This window comes from Athene noctua, chromosome 14 (assembly GCF_965140245.1).
Source record: "Athene noctua chromosome 14, bAthNoc1.hap1.1, whole genome shotgun sequence".
NCBI classification, from domain to species: Eukaryota; Metazoa; Chordata; class Aves; order Strigiformes; family Strigidae; genus Athene; species Athene noctua.
In genome coordinates, this window is record NC_134050.1 from 2419147 (window position 1) to 2432092 (window position 12946).

At 38.7% G+C, this 12946-nt stretch overlaps 1 protein-coding gene across 1 annotated transcript in view; it reads right to left on the reverse strand.

The window, feature by feature from the left end:
* PPFIBP2 (PPFIA binding protein 2) overlaps window positions 1-12946 on the reverse strand; it is a 105220-nt gene that overhangs the window by 30785 nt on the left and 61489 nt on the right. Inside the window, exon 6 of the mRNA XM_074918039.1 lies at window positions 5360-5491. Coding sequence (XP_074774140.1) covers window positions 5360-5491 — 132 coding nt within the window. The remainder of the gene's footprint in view (window positions 1-5359; window positions 5492-12946) is intronic.

The window sequence follows — 12946 nt, forward strand, 5'->3', positions numbered from 1 at the left end:
GAATATTGCACAAAGCTACAATTTAAACAGAACAGAATCTATATTCCAGACTATTTTATGATTCTGATTCTAATGTGAAGATCAGAATTTGGCCCCTCATTTTTGGAAACATACAGTCACGTGAAGTCAGGTATCAGGAAAAATTGGAACATATTTTAATATGCTGTCTCAGAGGCACACTTTTGCTGAAATGGGTCTTGATTACTTTCATTCACACAGCCAAATCATCCACTAGGATGAAATTGCTAAGTGCTCAGTTGGGGCCATAACCTGCTCTCTCACAATTTATACACAGAATTTACCAGTAAAGTAATTCTGTTTCCAGGTCTAGCATGGGTCAGAAAAATAACTCCATTACCTAGCTTGCTAGCTAGGCAGTATATTGTCATGGGGAAAGAGTTAAGCAACACACAGAGGAGGAATCAAAGGGATACCACAGAATAAAAAGTAATGACTTTGAAGTGCATCGATTTGCTGGCCACAGCTTCTTGGATTTGTGTGTATCCGTGATATACACAAAAATATCCAGCTACAGAAAGCAAAGCAAAGACAAGTATTAATTTAATTTAAACTCCCTAAAAGCAGTAGCATATAGTGCTGGTTTTTTTCCTCAGGTATTGTGATTTTGGACTGTCTTTCTCTTAAGTTTCAAGAACATTAACAACATATGTTTTGTGATTTATCAATCTACTCAAGTGGAATAAATCTGACGAAATCCATCTCCCAAAGGAGTGAAAAAGATTTTAGTGCACAGAACAACAGATGACATAGCTCTTTTTTTTTTTTTCCCCCCATTTTCTTCATTACAATGCACAACAGTCCTGTTATCTCAAAGCTAGGGAACAGGTACTACAAGGACAGGACACTATTCCAACCAGGTAAGTATTTAACACAACCAATCTCAAACTGCATCAGCATCCACAGTCAACTTCAAACTTCACAAAGATTTCCTTTCAAAAGTGTATGTATCAGTTCAGTAAAAGAGTTTCATATAAATTAATTATTTTTCTAGGGCACTGTGCTTAAGACACAATTCAGAAAAGCCGTTGTATATATTTTACTCTATACATATTATTCTCAATCAGGACCACAATGTCTGATGCTCATCCTCTTTCTTCCAGCAAAGCTTCAGTGCACAAAAATAAGGATTAGTTCCATAAACAATCAAAAAATTTAGAAAGAAAGAATACTGGGCCATAGCGTACCGACTCTGCAATAGCCAGTCTTTTACAGGCTGACATGTTCTGCCAGGGCTGCACAGGGTAAGAAAAGCTCCCCTAGGTGAAACCATATCCTTTATGTTCAGCAGCTACATTAGCCACCTTGCAGCAACACAGTAGGACACTGGTGCGGAGAACATCTCCTGCTAAGTCATCCTCTTATCAGAGCACTGCAAAGCAGAACACTCATACTACTAGCTGTATCTCCAGTTGAGATACTATCCACAACCCCTCCATCTTCCATGCTTTGATTTTGTTTCTTTTTCACCACCTTGTCCACAATCAGACACCTCACTGAGCAGTAACAACTGGAGATTTGAATCGTCAGGACACACGTCCATCTCCCTTGTTTTCTTTTAAGGCTTTAGTTGTACTTGTCTTTGGTGGAGAACACTGTTAACTCATGCAAGGTTCTGAAGAACCACTGCTCAAACAAGATGCATGAACTTTTGAGCACAAACTGACAGCTGCTCCTGTTATGGCAATGTGGGAGAGTTCAGAAACATTTCTGCTGCCTTCTTGTAATTCTTTTCTCTTTTGCTTCACATCAAAAATGGGAATGGGAAATACTCTGGCGTCCAGAGAGGCTTCCCTCTGGGCAAACATGACAGTACAGCAATGGCAGAAATCCTTATCCCAGTGAAGGATAAGAGAACTATGGAAGAGAAACAGATGAGCTCCAGCTGCAATATCTGCCTTTACAGTTGTTCCTAGCTTCAAGGTAGAAAAGGCTTCTCATTTTTAAGATTCTTTCACAGCAGGAAAATTTATTAACACCAATATACTATATCTTGAATTTGATTCAGGTGAGACAACACACCAAACTCCCCACTGGGCAGTCAGTGGCTCACCGACCCAAGTTTCTTTGAAATTGCGAATAACTCTGCACTACATATTTAATTCAGTAGTGCCCACACAAAAGCCACAAAACACTTCCCAACAGCTTATAGCAAACTTCAAATCCTCAGTACGAAAAAGTAAAAACCACAGAATTTATCCCATGCTAAGAAAAAAAAAGTAGGATAGAAAAAGGGTTGTTAAGCAAGTTGAAATGGTGAATTACGTCTGCAGTCTCCGGATACTGACAGAAGGTCTCTTCTGTCCATGTTCAGAGCACGCACACGGGCTGCAGTTAATCACTTGACAATGCTGGTTGCTCATACCTTGCTACATTAAGAAAGGCTATTTCCAAAATTTTTAAGGCTTCTCCAGTAAGAGAAAAACTACATAAACTCCCTCAGGTGGGATTTCAGAAACCTCCACAGCATCACTGTGGCAAAAGGAGAACATTATTCCACAAAAAAGGAATTAAAATGACAAAGACAAGAGCAAGACGGTCCATTTACAAACAGCTATTCTCCTGGCCCCTGTGTTTTCTATATAAATAAATGGCACTTTAAATTTAGCCTGTGCTTTTGAAGAGCCAGAGACAAGTGGCATTCAGTGTGAAATTAATACCTTTGAGAGGAGGTTAGAGATGCTTGATAAACTCTTTGCTGCTAACTAAAACCAAAACTAAACCACAGCTGCACAAGATAAAGCGAAATGAATCTGACACATTAAAACTTGCTCATATTTGGAAGGATATCTTAATTTGCTTTGCTTCCCCCCAACCAGAGAAATAATTCTATAGATAAATTCTGTGTGACTGGAAGCAGCTGCTGTGAAATAAGCCGACACAAAATTAGAGTACAGAGCAAACATGTTTTAGCTGAATTATTCTGCAATGTCACATTTCATTTTAAACTTTTAAAACCCCGTTATTATATTTAGAAATGGCAGGGTAGACGTGGAGTATAATTAACAAGCTGTTTAAAATGGCTTAACTACTGCATGCCTCTAACATATGCACTAAAGCGAAAACTGAGGCCTATTACTTCTGATAGCAAATCTATCAAATCACTGTTCTGTTCACCTGTTAATCCTAAAATCAGTCTTGAAAGCTGCAACTGGCCAGCTGCAGTCTGTAAGAAAGGCTCTAGCTCTGCCACCCATAGCTTTGTTCCACTTACATAAAAATACTAACCGCTATTTGAGGCATTATACGCTGCAAGAGCACGTTGTAGTAGCCTCGACATTCAGAGATACAACTGCAGCAAGATTAATTTCATTCAGTCACCGTCAGTTTGGAGAACTGTCTCACTCTGAAACAACCGGATTACAACAACACAGCTGTGTGTTGGTAAACAGCAGCAACCTAGAGGTAGACTCTCTGCATATGTAAGAGTGGATTAGTCCGGCAGTGGAGGCAAGGATTCAGGAAGACACCCAAACTATCACTGAATTTAAGCAGCAGCTGTAGTGTAACAGCACAAAGAACATATATTAATAAATTTTATTCTGATGTTTGAAATTGTGTTTGATAGATTAGTAAAATTTACAGTAAAAGGTGCTGCAATAAGGTTAAAGCATTAGAATTCAAATAAGCATCCAATTTGATCGAAAGCAACCCCTGTTTACATTGACAGATTGGATTAATGCTTATTCGGGACAATCTGAAATAATTTTTAAAATAGCTCAACAAGCAAACCGAAATGTTGTTTATTTCCCACAACTTTACTTACAACACCCATTTTCCTTGCTTTGCATACACAGGTCTGTGACTTTCAACAGGCCAGAAATCTAATCACATCTTGGGGTAGTTAATAATACAATGCATACTTAACACAACGATTCTCAACTTTACCATCAGATTAGAATCCTTTTCCATCTCAGCAGGAACGTTTCCTATCACTCAGCAATACAACAAAGGCTGCCAGGCCAACAAAGCTCAACTTTTCCATCTAAGGGGAACACACACCTTGTTGCAGTGGCGGAAGAATTTCACAGGCCATAGCCTCACCCTCATCACAGCCCCAGCCCTACTGGGTAGTTCAAAGTCCTGTCAATGCAAATGCACGCAGACACCTTGCTGCCTTCTAGGAGTCTGGTGCTGGTGTTTGCCACGAACTGGGAAGTGCTGAAGGCCTCTTGGGCAGGCGGCTGCTGGGAGCAGGCTGCCATCTGTAGCAGTCAAGCGCTGCACAGACCTGTTCAGATTTACACGTAGTATGAGACTGCTTAGGCCTTCTGTACTCAGACACTGACAATTATGGGTGAAAGAGCTTGAGAAGGCCCCCAGATGGTAAAAACAACAGCTGCTGCCTCTCTGGCTTGCAATCTCTGCCAGAAATTGCTCTCTTTAAGCTATCTTTTAATCTCTAAAGAAAACTTCAGAGGATAAATAAGTCAAAAAACAAAACACACCCCAAACATATTATATCACTGCAGGTAAATTACTTATGCATAGTTATTGAATATTCCAATAGCAACATTATGGAGAACAGTTTTCCAACACTGCCAGGATTTCAAATTCTCCTAAGCCAGTGTGGAACGTGCCACTGAGTAGGGCAACACATGGCAAATCCTAAGATTTACTCTCTTCTGTAATCACTTTCCTTCCCAGCTTTCACCTGCTGCTTACTACCATGAAATGGATGTTGTTCATATGATTCCCTGTTCCATACTCTCTTTTTCAATCAATGTAGTAAAAAGCAAAGCTTCTTTGATATCCAGAACTCTCCACATCTGAATAGGAGTAAGGATTAGAATTGCCTCCAATGCATGTCATTTTTTTGGCACTATTTATTACGTAATCACAGGGAGAAAGGCTCATTTGAGGAAAATGCCCTGGCCCTTCTCTCCTTCTCAAGTGCCATGGATGCATTCAAAATCACCAAGGGCGATCATCTAAGTTTTTGTAGCACCCCTGATACTACTGAGCTGACAGTCTGTCCTATAAATAAGGAAAGAGCAGAGCTCTGGTAGGCCTCACACGGCCATGCCAGTCCAGCTTCTGGGAAAAGGAAAGGGTTAAGTGAATGCCAGTTGTAATGTATGTTTCTGGAAGGCACTTTGTGCCTTGATTAAAGCCAAACAGCAGCCTCTGAAGTATAATGAGAGAGGGGAAAAGAAACCACATCCCAAAAATGCATAATCATACTCCTCACCGAGTTCACAGGATCAATGATACGGACTGTGCTGTAAGCATGGAAAATCCTACTGCATGCTGATTTCAGCTCAAAAGCTCAGGTGTGTGACAGCATAGACTAGACACAACAGGAAAAAAAAAGAAAACAAGCTAATAAAACCCCCCTCACCTCAGCTTTGTTCTTTTTCTCTTCATATTCACTCTGTTCCTTTTCCATACCAACCAGCTTAATCTTCAGGTCAGAAACTTCAGCCATTAAATCTAATTTCTGAGTCTCTAGTGATGTTCGACTTAGCAACTCCTGAAAGCAAAGCAGAACATTTTCTTCAGTTATTTATTTGAACACTCACAGAATGCTACATGATTTATTGGCAGACCCATAGAAAACTCTCTACCCCAGTGTTTAACTCTTTCAATACTAAAGCAAAATGATTCTCCTCTTCAAAGGTCACACTTGTTACTGCTTTGCAATGCAAAAAAATGCAGCAAGATAGATTTGACGTAAGCATTTACCGCGGAGAGAAAATGTAACTTAAAAAAAAAGAGCAATTGGCAAATTTATATGAAAGCAAATTTCTCTACGTCTCTTCACGGTGTGTATACTGTGAACTGTTTGAACTGTATGTTTCTCAAGCTCTGCAGCTATTTTCACCTAAATGTTCTCCCATGTTAATCAATAAACTACTGCGTCCCCCCTCCCTATTTCAACAAAATGTGTGGCAGAGTTAATCTCCAGACAAGACACGAAATCAGAAAACAATACTGAGACTGAACAAACAGAAACCTACATAATACCACATGACACGTTACAAAACAGTTGGCTACTTTTGAGAATACTCATCAGACAAAGCTATGCTTTACTATTACACTGAAACATTTTAGAACTTCTTATCCTCTGTTTTTCAATAAAGAGTGTATCACAGAATGAGCGCCCCAACCAAAATAGAGTACCAAAGACAAGCAATGTTTCTGCAGTCATGCTAACAGTACTTGAACGTTTACACCATGTAGTACTTTTGAAGGCTACACACTGTGGAGGGAACAGCATGAGTGAAAAGTGGTATGCCCTAACTGGACTCTAAGAGGCAATGTCTAAACTGAGTAACAGCGTAAAGAAGAAACAATCAGCCATGACTTTTGCTCGTGTGCCCTAAATTTGTTTTTCAGATTGCAGGGAAAGGCATACTTTGGACAGAGAGATATCACTGCATCTGGAAAACATTCAATACTCATACCTTCACTGCATCTTTCAGCTTTTGAGAAAGCCAAAGCAAAAAATCTTCCAAAATTTAACAGAGTGTGATATATATATAAAATGTTTCTGTTGGCCTCCATTTTCAAAGAGAAAAAAACCCAATCCATTCAGGAGTTTAAGCCTTACTGAAAAATCAATATGTAACTTTCCGAGTGTCTAATTATTTTTTGCAAAAGAAGATAGGTTTCTAAAGAGTTAAAAAATGTTATGCTAATTCATAACTCACATTAGTTTGATCATATTTTGATCATATGAAACATACTGAGGAACCACAGCAGATTCTGCTTGAATTACATGGCAATGACTTAACTGAAGTTGCCATAGTTATTCTGCACCTATGCTGCTGTCACTGAGTGATGAGAAACTGCCCTGTCCATCACCCTGTTCTCATCTCTTCCTCTTCCACAAATTGTACAGTATATTGTAGACCATGGCTTGAAGCCAAGGAAGCCACAAGGGTTATTTTAAAAATTATACAGTTAAAGTTTATTTGGAACCCAAATCTGCTCTACATGTAAGTTGTTTTAGTCTGGTGGGGAATACCGCCCAAATTAAAAATAGTGCTAAACTTGCATCTGCATTGCAACACCAATTATCTAAACCACCCACTATTCCCAACACCATGCCCATTCCTGCTGACACTGACAATGATATTTGTGCATGGATGGGAAAATAAACAGAAATGTAGCCTCATTTTTTTTTTTTCTCTCTCTGAATGAAATAAATGAAGCACTAATCAAGAAAAGGTAGTGCACTGACTTCTTTTAATTGAGAAACTGTAAGAGGCAGTCACCTAATGAAATCCCAGTAGCTGCTTGCTACAAAGGTGATTACAAATTACAATTATAATTATGAATAACTCCTCCATCTTCCAAAAAAACACTAATTTGCACAAGTTCCAGAGGCACATTCCAGTCCAGACTGGAACAGGCTCTGTACAGCTGTTAATCTGCACAAGTCTGCTATGTTAAGACATAGCTATAAATAAGAACTTTAATATGAAGTAAGGCCACTGAATATCAAAGAGGCTAGCAGGGTGAGGTCACTTTGGCCCCATGGACAGACTCCATTCACCGCTGAACTGAAACAACATTTAGAATTTATTTTGACACTGACATGATATTCCATGGTACAACAGGAAGATTTCTTAATAAGGCAAGGAGGCTTGGCATCTCTCTAGAAATTTTTAACAAAAGATCTACCCTTTGAGCACACCATCTGGCATTAGTGCTTACTTTTTCTATAGACTCTCAAATTACAGCTAGTTATGCAACGGAGAGTAATACCACACTCCTCTCATTCTGAGTTCATAGCTCCATGTGAACACTGAGGCACTACCTGGTGTAAGTGAGCGTGAAGGCAGCTGGTATTATGGTTTGGCTTTGTTTTGTTTTATAATGAACTCAAAATTTTACAGTTTGCTCTGAAGCTGGAGAATCATATTCACAGCTAGTGTAAACTGGCATAAAACTCCTTCCTTAAAATAGACAAAACAGCTAACTATCCCTGGTTTGTTTTCAATGGAGCTACGCTGATTTAAAACAGCTGACGATTTCTCTTGCATCTAGAGAGTCTAACTTCTGCTTTAAAAGAAAGTGCCATTTAAAGTAAATGTCCCCTCTTGAAATGGTAACATCTGGAAGCAATTATTTTCATCTTCAAGCAGATGCTCACAGTGAACAGCTCATTAAGAATGTGACCCATTTTGTTACAGAGAAATTATAGTGTATTTCAGTGGTATGATGCAACTTGAATTCAGCCAGATTAAATATGCAATTGTAAGAAAAGAAAATACAAATTTATGTTATTGGTTTTAAAGCAAAAAAGACAATATAAGACAGGCAAAATGGTAATTTGGGCTGCAGCAGCTTAAGGAGGATCTTATAGAGCTGAAACGTAGAACAGAAATAGAATATATCCCAGGGAATCTTATTTATAAACAAGAGACTTGGTTTTATTTTTAAAATGTACTATAATTTAATTTTGCAAACTTCTTGTTTTGAAACTCAACTTTTCACTTTAATAGGAAGGAAAAAAGCTATTTCAGAGTAGAACAATTACAAAGATGAGTCATGCAGAAGCTACAATATGCACGTACCAGACAGATCAATGAACAGCAAACTATTTCCAAACACAACTGCATTTTTAAAATTCACACTGTGTATTTTAAAAATATTTAATCATGTCTTTCAATATTCCCAATGAAACTGAAGCACATGCTGCATACCTCACTTCCACATTTTGTTGTCTTGGAAATACATAATTCTTCTAAAGTGGCTTATAAAATTTAACATGACAGAAAACAGCTTAAAAAGAGGACACTGCACTTTTCCAGGCTGTCAGCTGCAAGCACAGAAAATTCCAAGATGCTTAGCACTCTACAAAACAGAAGAAATAATCGTGCCATACACTGATTAAGAAACCGTAAGTAAGATTTCAGTCAAGTGCAGGAGAAAAAAACCCCATAGATCCCATTTTGCAATTGCGCACCCTTACAAAATACAACACTCCAAAAATTTCATACTTTTCACTTACTGAAATAGTTGAGACAAGACAAACTGACCAAGCTACCTACCTGGTAAGCAAAATTCAGCAAGAACCACCACTAACGAGGACTGCACTTTTCAAGGGCTGTGTGTCAGCTGCGGTAGAAATAAGATATTTGCTTAACTGAAAACACAGCTGAGAGCAATGTACATGTGTAATCACCATGAAATGGTGCAAGTCAGTAGCAGAGAGCGAATTACAGCCCTCCAGTTCATCATTTGCCCATTATATAGTTAAGCGACGGAAAGGACAGAACTTCCCACTGCACTGCCAAGTTGAACAGCATATGCCAGAAGAGCAGATTTGTGCCTACGTTAACTGTAAAATAACAAAGCAGTGTAATGCTCACCTCTACAGATAAGCTGCACAACTGGAGAGCACACTCTGAAAACCTTACGCCTCCCAACCAGAGCAGCACAGAGCACACTTCAAAATCTGGAACGCTAAGCTAGCTGCTGGCAAGAAGTTACTGCATGCTATAAACAAGTGCTGAAATTCATCTAAGATCAGATAACTCAGGCAACTGAAAGTTGAAGGAATGATCCTTGCCGGCCAGCAAAGTTCCTGAGAGGCAAACAGATATACACCAGATTTATAACCTGCCACCAAGACAGGATTCTGGCTCCCGAGTATAAGACAACTGCAAAACCAGAACAGGTACACACTAAACTGCGTCGGATTCAAGTTCCTACTCTCATACAGGTCCTCTTTTAATCCACTGTCTTTTAAAAGATTCCTCACTGCGCCTCACAAAGGGCACTGGCCCGCACGCTCTCCCCTGCTCCTTGCACCTGGGCAGGAGTTGGCCACAAACTGACACGAGAAACAGAAACTCTCCTGTTTGCATTCAAGTATTTCAGTTTCTACATGTATTTTTAAGACAGAAAGAATGCTAAAGCCAAATGCTTTGTACTCTGCAAGAGAATCTACTTGATAGAAGACACAGTCATGTTTACACATCTGACAAAGAGTCGCCTGGATTGCTTCTTTCAGTCATGTGTCAAAAATAATTTGGAAGCTGGAAACACAGGGTCAAACCACATCTAGGATTTGGTGCAGGTCAGGTACAGGAAAGACAATGCCACACAGACCAGCATTTTGACTGGCAAAGTAAAATGTATGCTGTTATACTTTATGCTAGAGAGTTTCAATGGGAACTAGTATCTGTTAAATAAATCAAACGCAGAACCAGAACAGCAGAGGTAGCTAACTATTCTTACTCACGATAATTACCATAACAAATGAACTTAAAAGAACGGAAAAAAAGTGAAAACTGTATGTGCAGAAAATTCACTTTTCAAACTGACTTAATACAGCTGTCCAAATTGACAACACAGATTCCACAGCACCAATGTGTTTACATTATGCATGGCTGGTACTTTCTGTTATGGGACAATTTAGGCTGGTTTATAGATCAAAAATTACTTTTGCTTTCCAATTCTTTTCTACATTTGTACACAGTACAAATGAAAGAAAAGTTGATAGCAAGTTGATAGGAGGTTCCCCCAAGGCTAACAGAGCAGATGTTCAAGACCCTCTCTTCTCTTATAAAGACATTTCTTTCTTAAAATTGACTGGAAGTAATCAGAAATGCCACAAACTAACTTAGAACAGACAGATACACATCACTGTTCTCTACAATTGGCTGTAATTTTACATGTTTAAGCAGCTGATACACTGGAAATGAACTGTCACGGCATAAATGGTTTTCACAGAATCACTCTAGGAGTTTTTTTTTTTTTTTTTTTTAAGACATATACATTACAGTGTGCTAAGGGGCAAGACAGAACTATTCACAGAAGCCGGCATTTCCTTTTCTTTTACACACTCGATGGCAAGACAGAGATAAGCACTGGAAAGCAATTCAGTGAGACCAAACTGGTGTCTTGCTCCCAGTTGTGCTCCAGAAAATTTCTTCTTAACATTACCATGAAGGATGACCAGGGTTTCCTCATCCAAACTGGAATCACATTGAAGGACTAATTTAACGTTTTGCCATTGACTTTCATGAGTTTTTGAAAGGACCTACTATGTTTTCAAGAAAGAAAATGCACACACCTTCAAGGTGAAAAAGGCTTTATCTTGATTAGAGTCTGTAGTGGAACAAGTATCCTTACAAAAGCAAAACATTGAGTTCAACACCATAAGCATCACATCTCATGAAAACATACACGCATTATCTGTAACTGTGCACACCAGGGCATCTCTGCATCTGTTACACAGAATTCTCTTGTTTCTCAAACCATCTTGAGGTGTATTTTCTTTGTGGTTTCATAAACAGCTGGGTCAAATGCATATCTCACCATTGCCCTTACACCACACCTTGACCTTTTCTGTGACTTGTTTCAATTCACTAACCCGGCAGAAAAATATCCCCTTCTTTTTAAACCCCAAGTTAATTTCCTCTCAGTCACTGAGGAAAAAGTCTGATGAGCATGTCAGCATAAAATAAACTGCAGAAGCACGTGGTCAGGAACAGGCAGAAGGATGAAAGCAGAATGAGGCCTCCTTTTGGTAGCAGTAACCTTCAGATTGGCTCAACTCATTAATTGGAAGTTCACATTCTGACTAAAGGATAATGCATCATCCTCTCAAGAGTGATGAAGGATCACGTTTTTCTGCAAAGCAGCACCAGTATCTATTGCTCCTATTCTGCATTCAAGATGTCCACCCCTTATGCTGAACAGCCATTTTATGTAATTCATATAGTGTATTTTAGCTGCTGTTTCAGGAGTGTTTCCATGATCACTTTGTAGCAGGGTTCAAAACAACTGTGCATAAATCAGAAGCCAGAAGGATTTTAGCCAGTAACCCCACCCTGACGAAGTGGACAAGTCTCTGCTAGCATAGATTCAGCAAAAACTATTTTGTAGGGTAGCATTACATACCCTTTCTCTTGTGGAACTACCAGATACCGTCATTAAATGATCTTAAAGTGTATGATTTTTGTTTTTATTGTAGCATTTTGGGCACAGAATTAAGACTCACTTTTTTTATAGTTCCCAAAATTAAAAGGACAGGGCTTATCCTGGACTCAGGTATATGGTTTCCCAGATAAATAATATGCAGTTAGCTTAGTTCTACTAATCCACATTAAAGATTTTTCAAGCTAGGGCAATTGTCTTTATGGTTCCATTTTCCACTTAGAATAAGCAGTCAACTTATGCTCACTAAGGTAAAAATCAGTGGAGTTCAATATATCATAAGTGAGCAAGCAGAAGCATTAAATAAAACTGGATTTACATGCATCTCAAAGAGAATAGGAGTCTTTCTGAAAAGCAATTATAAAGGTACAGAGAGCTAGATTTTTTTTCTTATTAGAAATAAGTTCATTTACAGTAAAAATAAGTAAGTGTTGTCTTGAAAGACCCACTAAATAGTTTTGACTAGAAAAACTCAGCTGCAACACTGGTATCTTTTATCTCTTTGCTAAGCATCGAGTTTAGCACTTGTACAGGACACTGCTGGCTGAGAAGATTTGAACCCAACTCTTCACAAAACCTGGACTGATCCATCAGTCTACTCAAGTCCCTGAGGCCACACACTCTACTTTGCAAATTAACTGCAGGAAGGCCTATTGGCCACATTCCTTACGTGAACGTCCTAACCATCGCATTATCAGGTCACTCTCTTCTCTCCAAATCTCAACTCATTCTAATAGAGGGTAATTTTTTCAACAAGATGAACTGAGAAAAGAACCTTCAAAATAAATTATAGACAAATAGGGCCCTCTAGTTGAGCCATAATAAACATATAATTTCTCGTACTGTCTACTGGGAGATGTAATCCACGTGAGAAAGACACCACAACTACTATTCCCACATCATCCTCTAGTATTTCACTTAATTTGATATTCTGACTGTTTACAAAACTAAAATGTTAACTCAACAGCATTTTTTCTCATTCCAGTGAGAAAAATTTTAGGTATCTCAGTTCCAAACTGAATTGATTTCT